Raw genomic sequence first — 20,007 nt, forward strand, 5'->3', positions numbered from 1 at the left:
AGTGTTGAAGGTATCACATTGTGGACCCTTTGGTTGTTGCTCAGTATTCAGCTGTGTCTGACTCCTCATGACCTCATGTACCATACTGTCCGTGGGATTTTCTTGGCAAAAGATACTGGAGTAGATGCTGCTGTTTCCTTCTCCAGTATCTCCCTTAGAGTTCCATAACCTAAGGAACATGCCAGGCAAAAGAAAGCCCTAGGGGATCACACAGACAGAAGGATCCCCCATTCTAATACTAATCTCTCTCTCTCTCTCCCCTTTCTCTCTCTCTCCCTCTGTCTCTCCATACACACTCACACCCAATGCTAGGCTAGGAAGAGTCATTGCTGCTTTTGGCAATGATATGGGTGAAAGATAGGGATGGAATGCATCAGCAGAGTATCTTGAGCAGAAAGGTATTCCCTGAAAGGGTTCCAGAAATAAGCTCATGGACCAGTTTTTGGACCCTCCCACAGTGTGGGAGCTTGTGGAGGAAGGGTGCTAAGTAAGTTCTTTAAGGGATGTTATCTCACAAGGCTGTTATCTTGTTGGGCAACTATATCTTGTGGATTCAGTGGTAATTGTTCTGTCTTTACCACATAATTCTTCTTTGGGGGTTTCAAGAGTTAGTGGGGCCTAGCAAAAATACATATTCCACCCTCTTGTTCATAATGTGACCTGGCATCTCTGAGCCTGAGGGCCATCTTAAAAATGTCCTTGTTACATAGGCTGACTTAGAATTATAGACTCTTTAAGAATTAAGACTGTAAGACTAATATTTTTTGGTGGGAATAACATGATCCTTAGAGACAAGGACCTGGTGTCAGATCCTAACTCTAGCATTCATGTAGGATCTTGGACAAGTTACTTTCCCTCTTGGACCTTAGCTTTATCTGTTAAGTAGGTGTTCTTTCTGTTCTTTGCTGGAAGAGAAAGACTAGGGATAGTCTGAACTCCTGTCTGCAGCTCTCTCTCTCTCTCTCTCTCTCTCTCTCTCTCTCTCTCTCTCTCTGTCTCTCTCTGTCTCTCTCTCTCTGTCTCTGTCTCTGTCTCTCTGTCTCTCTGTCTCTGTCTCTGTCTCTCTCTGTCTCTGTCTGTCTGTCTCTTTCTTTCCCCCTCTCTCCATCTCTAATTCCGGGTTTCCCCATCATCCTTCAAGTCCCAGCTAAACTCTCACTTTTCCTCCTTAATCTTAATGCCTTCTCTCTAAGACTAACTCCAATTAACCCTGTAATATATTGTTAATTCATAGATGTTGTCTCCCCATTGGACTGTAAGCTCCTTGAGAGCAGAACCTGGAACGTAGTAGATGATTAATAAAGCTTGTTGACTTGACTTAATGTGAATTGATTCTACCTCCTTTATAGAAGCCTGAAATTAGAGATCTATTCCTTTGAGTCAAAGTATTGGAAGCCCTTTTTATATTGCAGATTTGTCTGAGAAGTGATAGACAGGAAGACTTTTCCCTGTCACAGTTAGGAAAAGCAAGGCCCTGATGATGCAATGGTTTAAGGTCTGGGAGATGGAAGGAGGAAAGTATCCACTTGACATGGGAACCCACAAGCTGGGCCAGGATTGGAAGACCCCAAGAAAGGTACATTCAGGGAAGACTATGACTTCTGTAGTCTCGGTTTCTCCTTTGGGGCTTTGTATGAGTCAGACTTTGATCCCTCCTGTGCTCTAGGATGATGTGGGCTGGCCCTGCTTGATTCTGGATATAGTGGCTAAGATTAGACCACACTTTCTCTTGGAATTCCCGAATATTTGACCCAGTCTGTTGATGGCTTTGACCATAGCGCTTTTTCTGTCTTCTTCTGACAAAGTTCCAAACCCAGAGTTGACTCCATCACTTACTCTAAGCCAGGCAAATCAGACTTGTTGGTGGCAGGTCTCCTGTAGGGCTGCAGGTGTTTTGCTGTTCTGCCTGAGGCTTGGACACTATGATGTTTGGGCAATGGTCTGGCCCTGTGTCTTGCTATGTCTCCCATAGGGCTGCCTGTGCCCTGAACTGTCTGGGTGACATACTTGCCTGGGTACTGCACTGTTCTGCCTGGGTGCTGATCTAGTCCTACCTCCTGCTGTTCTCCCCAGGCACTTCCTTGGCTCTCCACTCCTCCTACCTGTCTGACCTCTCCTTCTCAGCCTCCTATGCCAAATCCTCATCTAACTCATGCCCTCTCACTGTAGGTATCCCACAAGGTTCTATCTTGGGCCTTCTTCTCTTCTCCCTCTATACCATTTCACTTGGTTATCTCAACAGCTCCCATGTCTGTGCTTATGATTCTCAGATCTTCCTATCCTGCCCCAAACTCTCTGCTGACCTCCAGTCTCACATCTTTAACTGCCTTTCAGGTACCTCAAACTGGATGTCCAGTAGACATCTTAAACGCAACATGTCCAAAACTGAGCTCATTATCTTTCCCTCTAAATCCTCCCCTGTCTCCTGTCTTTCCTGTTACTGTAGATGGTAACACCATTCTCCCAGTCCTTCAACGCTCAAAATTAGGAGCCACCTTGGCTTCCTCATTATCTCTCACATATTGAGTCCATTTCTAAGGCCTGTCAATTTCACCTTTGCAAAACATATTAAACATACCCCCTCCTCTCCTCTGACATTGCCACCACTCTGGGGCTGACCCTCATCACCTCCTACCTGAACTATTGCAATGGTTGTCTCTTCCCACTCCAATCCATCCTCCATTTAGTCGCCGCAGTGATTTTCCTAAGAGGAAGGTCTGACCATGTCACACAGACACACACACACACACACACAGACACACACACACACAGACACACACACACAGACACACACACACACACAGACACACACACACACAGACACTCTTTCTCTTTCTCTCTTTCAATCTCTTTCTCCCCCTCCCTCTCTCTGTAAACTCCAGTGTAAATTCCCTATTACTCCTAGTATCAAATACGAGATCTGGCATTCAAAGCCCTTCGTAACCCAGTCCCCTCCTGCTTCTCTAGTCTTCACCATGCATCCAATGACATTGATCCAGTGACATTGTATCCTGGCTGTTTCATGAACAAGACACTCCATCTCTTGCTCTAGGCATTTTTTCTGACTGTTCCTCATGCTTGGAATGCTCTCTTTCCTTATCTCTACCTTATGGCTTCCCTGGCTTCTTTCAGCTTCTAACTAAAATCCCATCTTCTATAGAAAGCCTTTCCCAAATACTTTTAATTCTAGTGCCTTTCCTCTGTTAATAATTTTCTATTTATCCTGTATATAGATTGTCTGTACATATTTGTTTGCATGTTGTCTCCCCCATAAGTTGTAAGCTCTTCATGGGCAGGGGCTTCTTCAATAGTATTAAAATTTTTTTTTCATTCATTCAGTAAACCTTTATTAAGTGCCTACTATGTGCCAGGTACTGTTCTAAGTACTGGGGATATAAAAAGAGGCAAAAACCAATCCTTGTCCTCAAGGAGCTTACAATCTAATGGGGGGGGGACAATAGGCAAATATTTCCAGCACTTAACAGAGCTTGGCACATAGTAGGCACTTAATAAAGGTTTATTGACTGACTATACAGCATCTCTCTCCTGCTGTGCTTTAGGCAGGTCTGCCTGGACACTGAGCTGCCTTAGCACTCTTCTGGACCTTTCTGTTGCTATGGCTGAGGAAGGAACATCTGCGTGCAAGTTGCCTGGGCACTGGTCTCACCCTGTCTTCTGCACTAGGTGCCATTCTGTCCCCTTCTGGTCTCATCTCCTGCTTTGGGTCTTCTCTGCTGCTTACCTCAATCCCTGCCCACCATCTAATCCCTCCTCTACATGATATCCCTTCAAAATGATTGAAAATAGTGAACTCCAGAGGCTCCTAGGGTTTCTCTTACCTCTAGCATAAATGTTTGTATTACTATTGTTTTTACTATTTTATACTTTACAAAGAACCAACCCAGAACCAAGGATGTTGAACCCTTTTCATGACTGAGAAATGAAAGTCCTTGCCTTGCCCAAGGCTTCATAGAACAGTAAGGCCCAAACAAGACAGAGCACTGAGCCAAGCCAGCAGAGTTTACTTCAGGTCCTCACTCAGCCATTATTAGTTATGTGACCTTGAATAAGTCCTGTCCCTTCTTTGAGGCTTAGCTTTGTCGTCAGTAAATGAGTGCAAATGGATTAGGTGAACTTCCAGCTCTGATTCTATGAAAGCTTAGTCTATTGACTTCTGTCAAATGCTATCATCTCTCAAAGGAATGAGGGTGAATTATAAAAATAGCAGCTCCTTTAATCATCTAAGCCAACTGGTTTCATTCCTTAACCTTAGCTCCCCTTTATCCCTTCCCTATTTCAGGGGACAGATGAAATTAGCAGGGTTTGGTTCCTGGTCAGTAGAAGACGGCTCATTAATCTGGTCTTGTTCATAGTTTTCCTGCCATACTGGGCTGGACATTTCTCAGAGATGTTGACATTCAGCTTGGCTTATTCATGCTTCTCTCCTGCCCTCATCTTTCTCCCACCTCCCTCAATGCCTCAAATGGGACTGAGGTAGAGAAACAGAGAGTACCCTGAACTCACAGGTGAAGCTGGAGAACAGAACACTAGCCTGTACACCCTGCAATTCAACAACATTTAGTTCAATGAATGTTTATTAAAGACTCAACTGTGTCTAGAGCACTGTGCTAGGCTAGGGGTGATGGAGTTTATCATAATGGTTTATTGTTTTGGGTAATCTTTTTTTTTAAAGACATCTTTCTTTGTTCATCAGATTCATCATATTTCTCTTTTCAATTTTATCTATTTCTCCTTTAATTTTTAAGAATTGCTCCAACATGCCTGTTTTGAGATTTCTTAATTTCTTTCCTCATTTAAAAAAAATTCATGTTATATTCATTGATGTATTTTCCTCTTATTTTGTTAATATGTGGTTTCACAGCTATACCTTTTCTTCTGAGGACTGCTTTGGCTATATCCCATTCATTTCAGTAGGTTGGAATGATAGCATTAAAAAAGGAAACTGACCCTCATAGACCCCACAGCCTAGTACCGAGGTAGATATATGCAAGCAAACATATATACAATGTTATACACAAGGAGTGCATTAGGGAAGTGATAATAATAATCATAATATCAATAATTGGCATTTTAAAACACTTTTAGATTTGACAAAGGCTTTGTATATGTTATCTCATTGGAGTGTCACAACAGCTCTTGTAAGACAGATTATTATGCCCACTTTACAGATGAGGAAACTGAGACACAAAGCAGTTTAAGTGATAGTGTAACACAGCTAATAAGTTTCTGAGGCAGAATTTGAACTCTGATTCCTGATTCCAAACCCAGCTCTTTGTCCACCATGCTATCTAGTTCCCTTGGGTAAAAATCAAGTGTTCTGGCAAAGTTGGAAGGGAGGGAAGGTAAATTTCCAGGTGGGGTAAAAGTGGAGGGGTTAGGGAGAGTAGGAACCAGAGGACTCCTGGAGGAGATAGCATTTGAGTTCTCTAAAGCTCAAAGGACTCATCAATCTCAGAGGTATCTAGTTTAATCTGCATTAGAGAGGGATGCCCTTCCATAACAACCCTCTTGTTCCACCCCAGAGGCTGGAAGCGGTCATCTAGCCTCTGCTTGAGGATGACTAGTGATGGAAATTCACTCACCTTGAGCCAGCCTGTTCACAATCGAACAGATCTAATTATTAGGACGTTTTCTTTATATGGATCAAAAACTGACTTCTCTTGAACTTCCACTTGTTCCTTCTAGTACTTCCTTCCAGGTGGAAGTAAACATGTCTATTCCATCTTCACATAGCAACCTTTCTTGGGAATGGGGATATGGTGGAAGAGAGCTTTGCAGAATTTGTCAAACCTGGAAACCATTGTACTATGATAGATGATATCATCAAAAGGAATTTAGAAAATGTTGCTGGGATTATAAACTTGTAGGCAAGAAAGCTGTATGGACATAGGAGGCATTTTCTTTTTTTTTTTTTTTTTAAGCAATCGGGGTCAAGTAATTTGCTCAAGGTTACACGGCCAGTTATTTCTGGGTGTGGTGCTAAGTATCTGAGCCCAGATTTGATCCCCAGGTCATCCCGACACTGGAGCTGGTGCTCTTACTTGCTGAGCCATCTGGCCTCCCGATAAGAGGCATTTTCATTATTGTTGTTGATTGAAATCAGGGACCTTGAAGAGAAAAATTGATTGGAATAATGAACAGCTAGCTGGTTATACCTATAAATTGTGGGAAGAAAGGAAAATAAATAATATAAAAGAAAGAGTGGTAAACTTACTAAGAAGTAGACTTCTTGAATGCTAGAACAGATCAAACAAATCAATGATTCCATGAGACAGGAAGTAATATTAGTACAAACACAAAAGTTTGAAAAAATTATCTAAGATACTTGATTTAAAAAACAACTGACCTAGAAATAGGTCGAGAGAGAATTTAAGTATCATTAGACTCCCTGAAAACCATGATTTAAAAATCCTAGAAATGTATTTCAAGAAATCATAAATGAAACTGTCTAAATATATTAGAACCAGAGGGCAAAGTAGAGAGAGAAAGAACCCATAAACCCTGTCCTGAAAGGAACCCCAAAAAGAGAAGTCCTAGGAATATCTTAAACAAAATTCAAAGTTCTTATGTCAAAGAAAAAAAATGTTTAACTGCAGTTACTCAGAAATAAGCAATATAAATATAAGAAATGAGCAATTCCACTATAGTCAGAGTCAAACAAGACCTGGCACTTCACTGTAAACTACAGAAGATCTTGGAATATAATATTCCAAAAAGTAAGAGACTTAGGCTTACAACCAGAAATAATTTACCCTGTAGAGCTGAATGTAATCCTATAGGGAGAAAATGGGTCTTTAATGAAATAGAGTACATTCAAGCATTTCTGACAAGAAAAAACAAAGGCCTAGACTGAGTAGGAATTATTGAAATCTAAACAGAAGAGTCCAGAAAAACCTAGAAAGGCTTGAAGTTTACCTTGTAAGTTCCAAAGGGCCTTTAATTGTCAAATGGGGCTATATGTAGCAAAGAAAGTTTCCTCATTAGAGTAAATGAACACTAACAGGAGAGTGAGCCCTAGTCTTGGTCTGGATTGGCAGAAGTCATGAAACAGAGCTGTTTCTATAGTACAAAACTGAGGCGAATTCTGATTGCTTGTCTCATTCTTTTAACATTCATTTTGTGTATAGGAAATAAATATTTGTCCCATAACTATAAATATATAAATCTAAGCCACTGGTGTTATTATAATTCCGATTTATTCTGGTATTGATAACTGCCTCTTCAATAATGATTCCCAAGTTCAGATTTTCATATGTCAGAATTTCTTAAAGTGGGGAGTTCTCCAGCCATCCTGGGGAATTCTGCAAAGTAAGGTTTGTGAAGCCACAGAAGTGGGAAAGGTGCTAATTGCTCAAATGGTTGATGTCTCCTCAGCTCGTCAAAACAGCAGAATTGGACCCAACCCAGAATTATATTGCTGGCTTCCATCCTCATGGTGTTCTGTCTGTTGGAGCCTTCACCAACTTCTGTACTGAAGGAACCAATTTTTCTTCTATGTTTGCAGGGATCCGTTCCCACCTGATGATGTTGACTTTTTGGTTACAGCTTCCTGTCTTTAGAGACATTATCATGAGAGTAGGTATGTATTTTTCTCTACCCTACCTCCCCTTCTACACCTGCCCATTTAGGGTTTAGAGTGGAAGGAACAGTATTAAAAGAAAACAGCCAATAGGTCTTACTTCTCTACCAAAGAGAAAGTGGTCTGATAGGTAACAAGATGGATTGTTGTTAGACAGAAGAGAGTCAATCATAGAAGAATTGGGAGTCATTGAACCTTGCCCCTGGAGTCAGAAACACTGAGCAGTGGATCTTAGGATGGAATTAAGTGAGTCAGGTTCAAGTACTTTATCTGCCACTTACTATCTGTGTGACCTTAGACAAGTGACCTAACTTCTCTGGCCTCAGTCTCCTCATCTATAAAATGAGTGACCTCTGAAGACACTTCCAGTTCTAAATCTAGGAAACTCTGAAAGATATCAAAGTTTGAATAACCTTTAGAAGCACTTTAAAGATCATCTATTTTGCCCTCTAAGTTTATAGATGGAGAAAGCTGAAACCAGTAGAGGGAATTTGGTTCTGCTAATGTCAAACAGATATTTGAGTAGCAGAACTAGGATTCAAACTCAGGTTTTCTGAATCCAAATTCAGTACTTGTGTTACTATACCATACTCTTTGAAGGTGTCACAGAAGAGAGAAGATACACAATATCCACCCGTGGGAAACTTCCACTTTCATGGAGGGACGATAGTCTCTTCTCTCCATCTATGTTGTATAGCATGTAATTTCTCTCCCTTCCACTCCCCCCTACCCATTCCAACTGAAGAAAAAAAAAAGAAAACCCTCATAACAATTAGGCATACATAGTCTAAATATAGTCTCTCATTTGATAATGTCAAAAATGTATCTTCTTCTGCATTTTAAGTCCATCACCTCTCTGGCAGGAGGTGGTTGTCATGTTTCATCTTCAGTCCTCCAAACATTGCATTGATCAGACTTCTAAAATCTTTCAAAGTTTTTTAAAATAATGTTGGCATTGAATAATATGTATATAAATTATATATATATATATATGTGTGTGTGTCTCTATCTATCTCTCTATCTATCTGTCTATCTCTCTATATCTCCTGCTTCTGTCTATTTCACTCTTAAACCAATTCCTAGAGGTCTTTCACAGTTTTGCTATGAGACTGTCCATGTCATCATTTCTCTTGACACAATAGCATTACTTTATATTCATATGCCATAATTTATTTAGTGATTCTCCAATACATATACACCCTACAATAATTTCAGGGTCATTTTTTGCTACTATAAATATTTTTATGCAAATGGGTCTTTTTCTTCTTTCTTTGTGCTCTTTGGTGTATAGACCTAGTAGGTGTAACTGGCTCAAAGTGTATGAAGAACAGTTGATTGACTTTTTGTTAATGGTATCCTCTTATTTCATTCCAAATCACATGAGCTTTTTTGAGTGTCACATCACACTTCTAATTCATACTGAGCTTGCAGTCCTTTAAAACTCCAAGATATTTTGCAGAACAACTGTCTATCCATTCTTTCCCCATCTTGGGGATGCCTTTCTGTAATCAAATGCAAGACTTTACATTTATCTCCATTGAATTTCATCTTGCTTGAGTCAATCCAATACTCTAGTTTGCCAAGATCCTTTTAGGTCCTGTCATCCACTGTGTTAACTCTCTCTGCCAACTTTGTGTTATCTTCAAATTCAATGAGCCTACCACTTATATATTTATCCAAGACATTGATAAAAATGTTTAATGGCACAGACCCTCCCTTGGAGACATCCTGCCACCTTCACCCTGAACTATTAACAACTACACTTTGAGATTGTCTATCAACCCAGTTCTGAATATGTCTGATTATATTACTGAGTAATCCATTGCTCTCCATGTTCTCCAGAGGAATAGTAAGAGACACTTTATCAAAAGCTTTGCTAAAATCTAGATATATTATCTCCACAGCATCCTACTTATCTACTAGTACTCCTGTCAAAAAAGGCATGAGGATATCTTGGCATGAACTGTTATTGATGACGTCATGTTAGGTCTTTGTACTCACTGCTTCCTTTTCTAAATGTTGCCAACCATCCTTTTCATGATCTGGCTTAAAATTTTGCCAGAAATCAAAGTCATATTTGTGACCCATAGTTGGGAGATTTGGATTTCTTTTCTTTTTTTTTAAATTTGCAGTATTTGTCCTGTTATTTCATGCTGCTTCTCCCATTTTCCATATTCTTTCAGATATCATAAAAGCAACTCAGCCATTATACCTTCCATTATACCTAAAGGTGTAGTTCATCTGAGTTTGTTGACGTGAATTCATCAGGAGGAGCAAGATGTTCTCTTACTGTCTCCTTCTGTGTCTTGGGTATCAGCTCCCTGTTAGTCATTTTTGCTATGTCACTTCCAGTATAAAGGTCATCCTCCATGGTGGAGAAAACAGAGCCAATTAAGAATTTAGCAGCTCTGTGTTCTCTTTATTATCAGTTATCATCCAACCCACCCACAAATGGAGGTTATCTTCCTTCTTTTATCTTCCTTTTTCTGCCAACATCACTAGAAAATCCATTTTTGTTTTTCTTGACTTTCTTTGACCACCTCAGCTCATCCAGAGTTTTAGCATTCCTCCCACTATTGTTATAGGACCATGCATCTTTGTTACATTCATCTTCTGTACTGTTGCTTGCTTCCATCTTCTGTATGTTGTTTTTTTTTTTTTTTAAATCAAAGTTAGTTGTTGAGTTCCCCATTCATCTTCTTCAGACAAATTCCATTCTTCTTCTTCAATGGAAATTTTCCTTTGTGGCTTCAGAATTTAATTCTTGAGTATCTACTTTTCTTTCCCCTCTCCAAAGCACTTTATGCCATTGGCATCCTCCTCTGAACTCTGAAAACTGTTTTTTCAAATTCTAAGATGCATATCAGACCACGTAAATGTTTCCTCTCTTTCAGTAAATGCTAGGATGGAAAATCTCCATCATTTCCATCCCAGTAATAACTTCTTTCTTGTTAGTGAGATTCATATCCAGAACAGGATTTTTCCTTGTAAGTTCCTCCACCTTTTTTAAATTAAGTTTTTATTCATTTAAAACTCAAACACAAAATGACCCAAAAATAGAACATTTCCATGTATACAACATAGCACAACAAAAGAAGAGAATTTCCATTTTACACAGTTTATTTTTTTTTCTGGAAAACCATGTAATAAATACTACACATTATTTTCAAACTACCCTGCTTTTTGTGGTTCCTTCTAATTTTTGTTTTGTTTTCTGCTGTGTAATTTTTATGTTTTTTTCTCTCTTCTTCCCCATCCCCTGACTAGAGAAAGCTACCATTAAACACAAACATATGTGTCTATATATGTAATAGATGTGTGTATATACATATACATGCATATATACACATTTGTTCTATATGATTTTACATATATGTGTATAAATATATGTATATATATACATATGTGCACATGCACATGTGTGTGTATGTGTGTAAAGCCATAGTGTGCATATTTCTATTTATCAGTTCTTTCTCTGAATGTGTATAGCATTTTCCTTCTTAGGTCCTTTATAATTCACTTGAAATGAATTGATATTTAAATGTTTGGTAGAATTCACTTATAAATCCATCTAATCCTGATATTTTTTTCTTAGGAAGTTCATTTATGGCCCATTCAAAGTTAATTTAGATATTCTGTTTCCTCTTCTGTTAGTCTAGGCAGTTTATATTTTTGTAAATATTCTTCCATTTCACTTAAATTGTTAAGTTTATTGGCAAAAAGTTGGGTAAAATAACTCTTATAATTACTTTAATTTCATCTTCATTACTGGTATATTCACCCCTTTCATTTTTAATACTAGTGATTTGGTTTTCTTCTCTCTTTTTTTATTGTTTCTTTTTTAAAATTTTTTAATTTTTTTATTAATTTGTTTGTTTCCTTTTAGATTGCAGGATTCAATTCCACAATTCCTTGAGTTTCACATTTTGTCCCCCTCCCTCCCCTCCCTCCCATGGCAGCTTATAGTCAAGTATAGGATCTATAAATACTTTCACATTATACATTAGTCAGGTTATAAGGACGGATTGTACCAGCTGGAATGAAAAATGGTAAAGAGGACATAAAACCAAATAAGAGAACGAAAAAGATCAGGTATTTTGCTTCCACCTGGATATAGACTTAGTTCTTTCTAGTTCTTTCTCTGGATGCATGTATTTCTCTCCATCATGAGTCTTTTGGGATTGACTTATATCACTGCATTGCTGAGAAGAGTCCAGTCTATCAAAGTTGGTCATCACACATACGTTGTGTCTGTAATTGTGTACAAATTTCTCTTGGTTCTACTCTTCTCACTCAGCATCAGTTTGTATAAGCCTCTCCAGGTAAATATGAAGACCGTCTGCTCCTCGTTTCTTATAGCACAATAGTATTCCATAGCATGCATATACCACAACTTGTTCAGCCATTCCCCAATTGATGGGCACTCCCTTAATTTCCAATTCTTTGCTACCACAAAAAGAGCTGCTATAAACATTTTTGTACATATGGGTCTTTCTCCCATTTCTATGATCTCTTTGGGATATAGCCCTAGGAGTGGTATTGCTGGATCAAAGGGTATGAAAGTATTTATAGCCCTTTGGGCATAATTCCAGATTGCTCTCCAGAAAGGCTGGATCAGTTCACAACTCCACCAGCAATGCATTAGTGTTCCAATTTGCCCACATCCTCTCCAGCATTTGTCATTTTCCTGTTTTGTCATCTTAGCCAATCTGACTGGTGAGATGTGGTACCTCAGAGTTTTCTTCTCTCTTTTTAAAAAAATCATATTAACCAATGGTTTCTTTATCTTATTGGTTTTTTTGTAAAGCCAACTCCTAGTTTTATTTATTCCTCTACCTTTTGAAAGATGAAATAATCACTAAGAAAACTTAGGAAGTTATTATTTACTTTGCTTTTGGGGAATAGAGACAGAGAGAGAGAGAGAGAGAGAGAGAGAGAGAGAGAGAGAGAGAGAGATTGAGAGAGAATCTAGCAGAAGACTGCATAATTCAAGTTCCTCAGAACTTCTGCCCAGGTGGAGTACAGTATTTTCTAAGCACTTTCATACTTCCCCCAGGGGGTAGGTAATTCATTCAAGTATTTCCATTTTATAAAGATGTAAAATGAGGCTGAGAAAAAGTGGCCACACAGCTTGTCAGTATCAGCACTGGGATTATCACCCAGGTCTCCTGACTCCAAGTCCTTTCTTGATGCCTCTTCGAGAATGAAGGGAACATCAGAAATTTATTACAATACTTGCTTTTGAGACATGGATTATCTTCTTTTCATTTGCTCTCCTCTACATTGGCTAGCCTGGACCCTGGGTAATACTGGACCCTCTCCTTGTTTGAATCTCCCTCCAGGGGACAGGGCAAGCTAAACACATTCATACTTGGGCATTTCCATCATCTAAGAGTTTCCTGTCTTCTTCCTATCCCATCTCTACAAGGGTTGGTATCATCAGACAAGGAGTGTGTCTCACACCTTATGAGCAAGAAAGAGGGAGGAAACCTGCTGGTTATTACTGTGGGAGGGGCCAAGGAGACCCTGGATGCCCATCCTGGAGACTATACGCTGCTACTGAAGAACCGGAAAGGATTTGTCAAACTCGCCTTGATTCATGGGTAAGGGCCATCTTGGCAAGATCCATTCTTGGGTTTTCAGTCACTCTAAAGCCAAAATCAATTATATTTTGATATTGACATGCTCAGTCCTAGGTCAGCATAGATTATATTTTGATGAGGAGAAAGATTAATTTTCACTGAATGAATGACAGAAATTTAGAGTCGGAAGAGGTGTCAGTCATCATCTAGTACAAACTAGATCTAAAAGAAGTCCTCACTATAACATGCCTTACAAGCAGTCATCCAACTTCTACCTGAAGACTTTTTGTGAGTGCAACCCACTACCTCCCTAGGCCACCTCTTCTACTTCTTGACAGCTCTGATTGTTAGGAAGTTTTTTCTAGCAAGCCTAAATTTCCCTAAATTTGCCTCTGTACAACTTCTAGCCAATCACTGCTCCTGTTTCTCCCCTCTGGAGACAAATATAACAAGTCTTCCACATTATAGCCCTCAAATACTTGGGGTATTTTTGTGACATTCAATCTCTCTTTTTTTTTTTAAGCAATCAGGGTTAAGTAACTTGCTCAAGGTTACACAGCCAGTTATTTCTGTGTGTGGTGCTGAGTGTCCAAGCCCGGGATTTGATCTCCAGGTCATCCCAACACTGGAGCCAGTGCTCTTACTCGCTGAGCCACCTGGCTGCCCCTAAGCAATTGGGGTTAAGTAACTTGCTCAAGGTTACACGGCCAGGTGTTTCTGGGTGGGTGCTAAGTGTCTGAGCTCGGGATTCGATCTCCAGGTCGTCCTGACACTGGAGCCGGTGCTCTTACTTACTGTGCTACCTGGCCGCCCCAACATTCAATCTCTTGATAAGACATTATATTTTTATGGCAATATGTCTGATCCAGTACTGATAATACATTCTATTATTTGGAGATTTTTGGTGACCTAGTTTATCACAGTAGGTCTTAGAGGATAGAAGTGATTGATTTTTTTTGTTGACTTGCTTTTCCCTTTAGCAGCAAATGCTTTCTAAATGAGTAATTTTGTGGCAAGCCTAAAGGCACATCAAAGAAAATGGAAGATAAAACTTAAGTATCCTAGGAAAGCTTATTGAAAGACATTTTGAGTCCCAAACAACCATGTGTGGTGACACTAAGGACACAGTTACTGATTCTCTCAGTTCTTTCTTACCTGATGGATGGAATTCCATAATCCTATACCTGCTGATGACTCAGCCCCAGGAAACATAATATGTGGGCCCAGTTCATAGTATGGCAATAGAAAAACAACTTCCCACTTTTCTCCCTTTATGTAGGAGTCCCATCTCTGGCATGTGTAGGTAATGCTTGAATTTTCCCACTTCCCTGAGATTCTAAATTGTTGTCATTTGTTTCCACTTCAACATCTCTAATACGGGATCTTAGAGCATTACAATTGGCTGAGGAGATGAAGGACAATGGAGAAGATTAGCTTCCTCTATACTGGGTAAATTCATTATTCACTGCAGAGGGATCCAGTCCTGCCCCTGTTAACCTGTGTTGGGATCTATGAGATGTTTCTTATCTTTATAGACCCACACCTGGGGGGTAACAAATAGCAACAAAGAAAAAGACAAAGATACCATCAAACTTGTCTTTTGTTTTCTTAATTCTTAACCCTCCCAGAGTGGGCTCCAGACTTTTAAAGCATGCTTTAAGTATGTTATCTTTATAGTGCAATGAACATGTTAACATTCACTCTGAGTTTTCATTCATTTCTACATATATTAAGATATATATGATAATGCTAATAGTTATAGCATGTACATAGTGCTTTAGGATTTGCAAAATACTCTATCTCCTCTAGGTGGGGAACCTGTGGCCTCTATGTGACCCTCTAGGAACTCAAGCATGGTCCTTTAGTTGAATCCAAACTTCACAGAACAAATCCCCTTAATAAAAGGATTGGACTCGATCAAAAGGCCACACTCAGTGACCTAGAAGGCCACATGTGCTGTCATCCAACAACATTTGAAACACGGTGCAACACATTTGCAGAGGGATAGTGTGTCCAAAGAAAGGCAATGAAGATGGAGAAGATGAGCTTCATGAGTTCATGGCACATGCAGAACCATATTAGAAAATGGGGTTTAGCCTGGAGAAGCAGCAGTTATGTGGCACAATGGATAGAGCACTGGGCCTAGAGTCTGGATGAACCTGAGTTCAAATTTCATTTCAGACACTTCCTAGCTGTGTGACTCTGGGCAAGTCACTTAACCTCTGTTTGCCTGAGATTCCACAGCTGTAAAATGCTGATTATAATAATAGCCACTGCTTCCTAGAATTGTTGTGGAGATAAAATGAGATAATATTTATACAGCCCTTAGCATATTTATTTAAATATTTATTGAATTTATAGAAATGCTTATTTTATAGAATTTATAGAAATCTTGCTCCCTTCTCCCACCCTCACCCCCAAGGAGTAGGCAGCATTTAAGATTTTCACAGAGAAGAAGGATTGTTTGGTCTTTTTGGTTAGCTCTCTAGGGCAGAACTAAGAATGCATGTTTGGAAGTTGAAAAGAAACAAGGTTAACCTGAAGCTATTGAGTTATTAGAGCGGTCCCAAAGTGGAATCAGCCGCCCCAGGATTGGGTTCCCCCTCACTGAAAGTCTTCAAAAAAAGGCTCCAAGGCAATTGGCCAAGTGTGTTGCTGAATATATGGCATAGGTTAGATTAGATGGCTCCTGCTTAGGGCCCCTTCCAACTCTGAGACTCTATGATACAGTGTCAATGACAGAATTCCTAAGAGATCATGGAATCAGGATGTTCCTGAATGGTTTAAAAGAGAAATAAAAATTGTGAAAGCAAAACTTATAGTCTGCACAGCAGAAATAATTGGCAGAGTAGGAAAGCTTGAATCCACCATGGCAAGTCCCATCAAAGAAACAAACAAATAAAAGAATAACTGATTTAAAATCGCTACCTTCCTCAAGGCTCAGATCAAGTTCTACCTCCTTCAGGAAGCCTAGCCATATGACCCCAGTTACTAAAATCTCCCCATCCAAAATTCTGTTGTTTTGGATTTATTTATGTAACAACAAATTGACTCCAGCTCCATGGGGTTAGGTATGCCTTCTCCCATAAGAGGCTACTCAGCTCTGGAATCATTCAGGTACCAGGTTCAGTCCTGCACTGGGGAGGGGGTGAGAGGGCCTAGCCTCTAAAGAGAGGAGTCATGTTCTTTTTTTCTGGGATCTTTGCACCACCACCCTGGTGCTCCTTGAGAAAATCACCTGAAGCCTGGGTTTGGCACAAGTCTGGGGTCTCCCCAAAAGGAATCTGGAAGATAGTATAAAATGTACATCAAGTACAGGTCAACTATTTATTTCCTCCAGACAAAAGAAATTCTTAAAGCCAAGACTCTCAAGTACATGTTGAGAAACACTTAATACATGGTATAGTAACCTATAACTCCTGTTATACTCAGCCCCACAAATAGTGGGGCTGCTGAGTAGCCATTTCACATTCACCTCAGCTTTGCACTGTCCAAACAACTCCATCAAGGGCCATATCTTCCAGAAAGCCGGGCCATGACTTGGGTTCATCCTCTTGTTAACAGTAATCTCCTTTCAGAAGTATTATGGTACCTCGTACAAGGCAGCCAGCAGCAACTGTGGGACCCAGGAACCCCTGACCTCTTGGATTCCCAGAGTTAGAAATATCTGTCCCAGGATTGCTATTTGGTCATGTAGGCTTAGCTAAGGAAAGAAACACAGACAGAAGAGACAGCCAGGGCTTCACTTTCTCCTCTCCAGATCATTTAGATGGCACGTATGCTTAATGCCATGTAAAAGCAGCTACCATTGCCCGCCCTCCCCCACAGGAAGTCTCAGAGAAAAAATTTCATTTCCCATGAAAAGGCATTTCTCCTCAGGAGAGAGGATGAAGAAAGGCTTTTCCTGGATTCATGGCCAGTCTGCTTTAAGGCAGTGCCCTCTCATGAAGTGGAGGGAGACACATGAGGCTGTGTATGTCTTTAGTAGGGTTCTAAACCTCTCTTGTCATCATGGGAACCAAAAGATTGCTGCATCATCCCACAGTCCTTCAACATTGTGAACATGTCCCCCAAAGTGTCCAGGGAGAGCTAAACTGACCCCAGGAAGCTCCATGGGCTGTGTTCTACTCCTAACCCCTAAAGAATGTAAGCTCTTCAAGGCAGGAGCTGCTTCATTGTTGACTTGAGCAAAAAGTCATGTCAGCCAGATGACTCAGTGAAAGAGTGTTAGATGGGGAGTAAGGAAGTCCTGAATTAAAATCCTGCCACCTACACCTAGTAGATGTGTGATCCTGAGCAAGTCACTTAATGTCTCTGTGTATCACTTTCATTATTTGTGAAATGGGGCTCATAACAATACCTTCCTCCCAGGGCTGTTGTGAAGATTGAATGAGATAACAGACGTAAAACACCACATTAAGTACTGGTTAATATTATTTTTATTGTTGCTTTCTATCCCCAATGCATAGCACAGGACCTAGAAGACAGTGGGCCCTTAAATAAGGTGTGTGGTCGGCTGATTCCTGTTCAGATATGGTTAGGTCTGGTGGCCTCTAAAGCATCTTCTGACACTGAAATTCTATGATGCTGCAGATACCTGAGGGGAACTTGGGGGATTAAGGACTGCTCCCTGCCCTGTGAGGATGGTATTAGGGATTGTTGCCTCAGCAGTCCCCATGCCACCATTAGAGGCCATGAGATAGTGCAGTGAATTAAGTGCTGAGCCTTGATACAGGAAGATCTGAGTTCAAATTTGATCTCAGAGACTTACTAACAGTATGAACCTGGGCAAGTCACTCAACCTCTTCTCTGTCTTAGTTTCCTTAACTGTAAAATAAGGCTAATAACAGCACCTACAACCCAGGATTATAGTGGGGATCAAATGGGATATTTGTAAAGTACTTAGTTCATTGCTTGGCTAGGACACATATAATAAATACTTGTTTCCTTCCTTCCATGACCATTGACCAAAGATTCAGACAAAAGGGCCTAGGTGCTGAACTCAGGACCCCTATCCTACCTATACCTGAGTGCCCCAAGCATGAGCATTTTCTCATTTCTTCCTCATCTCCTCCCTGTCTCTCTAGCGCAGCTCTGGTGCCAATATTCTCCTTTGGGGAGAATGAAATCTTTGAACAACTGGACAATCCCCAGGGGTCCTGGCTACGTTCAATCCAGGACAGACTACAGAAGGTCATGGGCTTCCCCCTTCCACTCTTCCATGGCCAAGGGATCTTCCAGAACAGGTTTGGCCTGCTCCCCTATCGCCGTTCTATCACCACTGTAGGTAAGTTCCCAGGATGCCAAAGGATGTGGGATTGACATAGGATGAGCCCTCATGGACCTAATTCTCAAGCTCCATCCCTGCCTATATGTCCCAGCATGGCCCCTGATTATACACAGACTCTTCTGATAACCTCCTTTCTGGGGAACCCCAAGACCAAGAAGGATCTGCAGTCATAATGTAGCACCCGTTCTGGCATTGGTTTCCCAACCTCTACTCAAATGATCAGTTTGGGTCCTCAGAGAGCAGTTGACTATTTCTCTCCTTTGGGTTTTAGGAACAACCCTAAGGAGTTGGGTGTGAATTGCTGCTCATGAGCCCCTCTCCCTTTGATTATCAATTAGCCAGCCAGAGTTATTCACTATTAGAAACTGTTATTTAGGGGCGGCTAGGTGGCGCAGTGAGTAAAGCACCGACCCTGTAGTCAGGAGGACCCGAGTTCGGTTCCAGCCTCAGACACTTAATACCCACACACAAAAAAAAAAACTAGATGTGTAACCTTGGGCAAGTTACTTAACCCCAATTGCCCTCCAAAAAGAAAAAAAAAGAAGAAACTATTATTTATTAGGTTGTCTAGTAACCACACTTTGTACAAAAGCCTTTCCACCCCCAAGCCTGTGGCACACACTTTCTATGCACAAGATCTCTGGGGAGAGTGGGCTCAAAATGAGAGAACACATGGAGCCAAAAGGTAATCATGAGTCCTATTTATTAGAAGTCCTTTTCTTCTTTTGTGGAAGTTTCATGAAGTTCTTTTTTGGTATATCTTTCTTTGGTGCTCCAAAGTTTGGCACTTTGGGCAGTCCTGAAGCTGCCTGTGTTTATTGTGTTTAGCATATCTCCATCATATCTCTCAGCTCTCAATGCAGCAGCTGTCATTGGGAAACAATGGGCAAAGCTTTCCTCTGTTTAAGGGGAGGAGGAGGAAACAGAGACTCCTTCCTCCCCCACAATTTTAAAATAAATAAACAAATCTTAAACATATAATAACAATAATATTATTAATGTGTAGATATAGAGTTGTTTTTCAACACAAAATTTCTTTAAAGTGGTGTCATCTGGGGCGGCCAGGTAGCACAGTGAGTAAGAACACCGGCTCCAGTGTTGAGAAGACCTGGAGATCGAATCCCGGGCTCAGACACTTAGCACCCACACAGAAACACCTGGCCGTGTAACCTTGAGCAAGTTACTTAACCCCAATTGCTTAGGGGCGGCCAGGTGGCTCAGCGAGTAAGAGCACCGGCTCCAGTGTCAGGATGACCTGGATCAAATCCGGGCTCAGATACTCAGCACCACACGCAGAAATAACTGGCCGTGTAACCTTGAGCAAGTTACTTAACCCTGATTGCCTTAAAAAAATAAATAAATAAAAATAAAGTGGTGTCATCAATGACATTGTTATATAAATTTTTAATTTGTTATAGAGATATGATTTTTAATTATTGTTGTTATTTGTATTATCTTTATCACTAAAATTATCTGTAAAGAGAAGAGGGGGAAATGACCTTTCTAAGCCAGAGAAAGAGTAGTTCTTCATGGAT

General features: G+C 40.4%; 1 protein-coding gene across 3 annotated transcripts in view; it reads left to right on the plus strand.

Annotated features, from left to right (window-relative positions):
• LOC138148280 (2-acylglycerol O-acyltransferase 2-like) overlaps nucleotides 1-20,007 on the plus strand; it is a 167,536-nt gene that overhangs the window by 13,477 nt on the left and 134,052 nt on the right. For all 3 annotated transcript variants that reach the window (XM_069070872.1, XM_069070871.1, XM_069070870.1), the window contains exons 3-5: nucleotides 7,396-7,600; nucleotides 13,029-13,203; nucleotides 18,270-18,469. In XM_069070872.1, coding sequence (XP_068926973.1) covers nucleotides 7,396-7,600; nucleotides 13,029-13,203; nucleotides 18,270-18,469 — 580 coding nt within the window. The remainder of the gene's footprint in view (nucleotides 1-7,395; nucleotides 7,601-13,028; nucleotides 13,204-18,269; nucleotides 18,470-20,007) is intronic.

The sequence above is a fragment of the Petaurus breviceps genome, unplaced genomic scaffold, assembly GCF_028583685.1.
Source record: "Petaurus breviceps papuanus isolate PSGF00001 unplaced genomic scaffold, PetGlider_PUasm1.0 90823, whole genome shotgun sequence".
Lineage (NCBI taxonomy): Eukaryota > Metazoa > Chordata > Mammalia > Diprotodontia > Petauridae > Petaurus > Petaurus breviceps.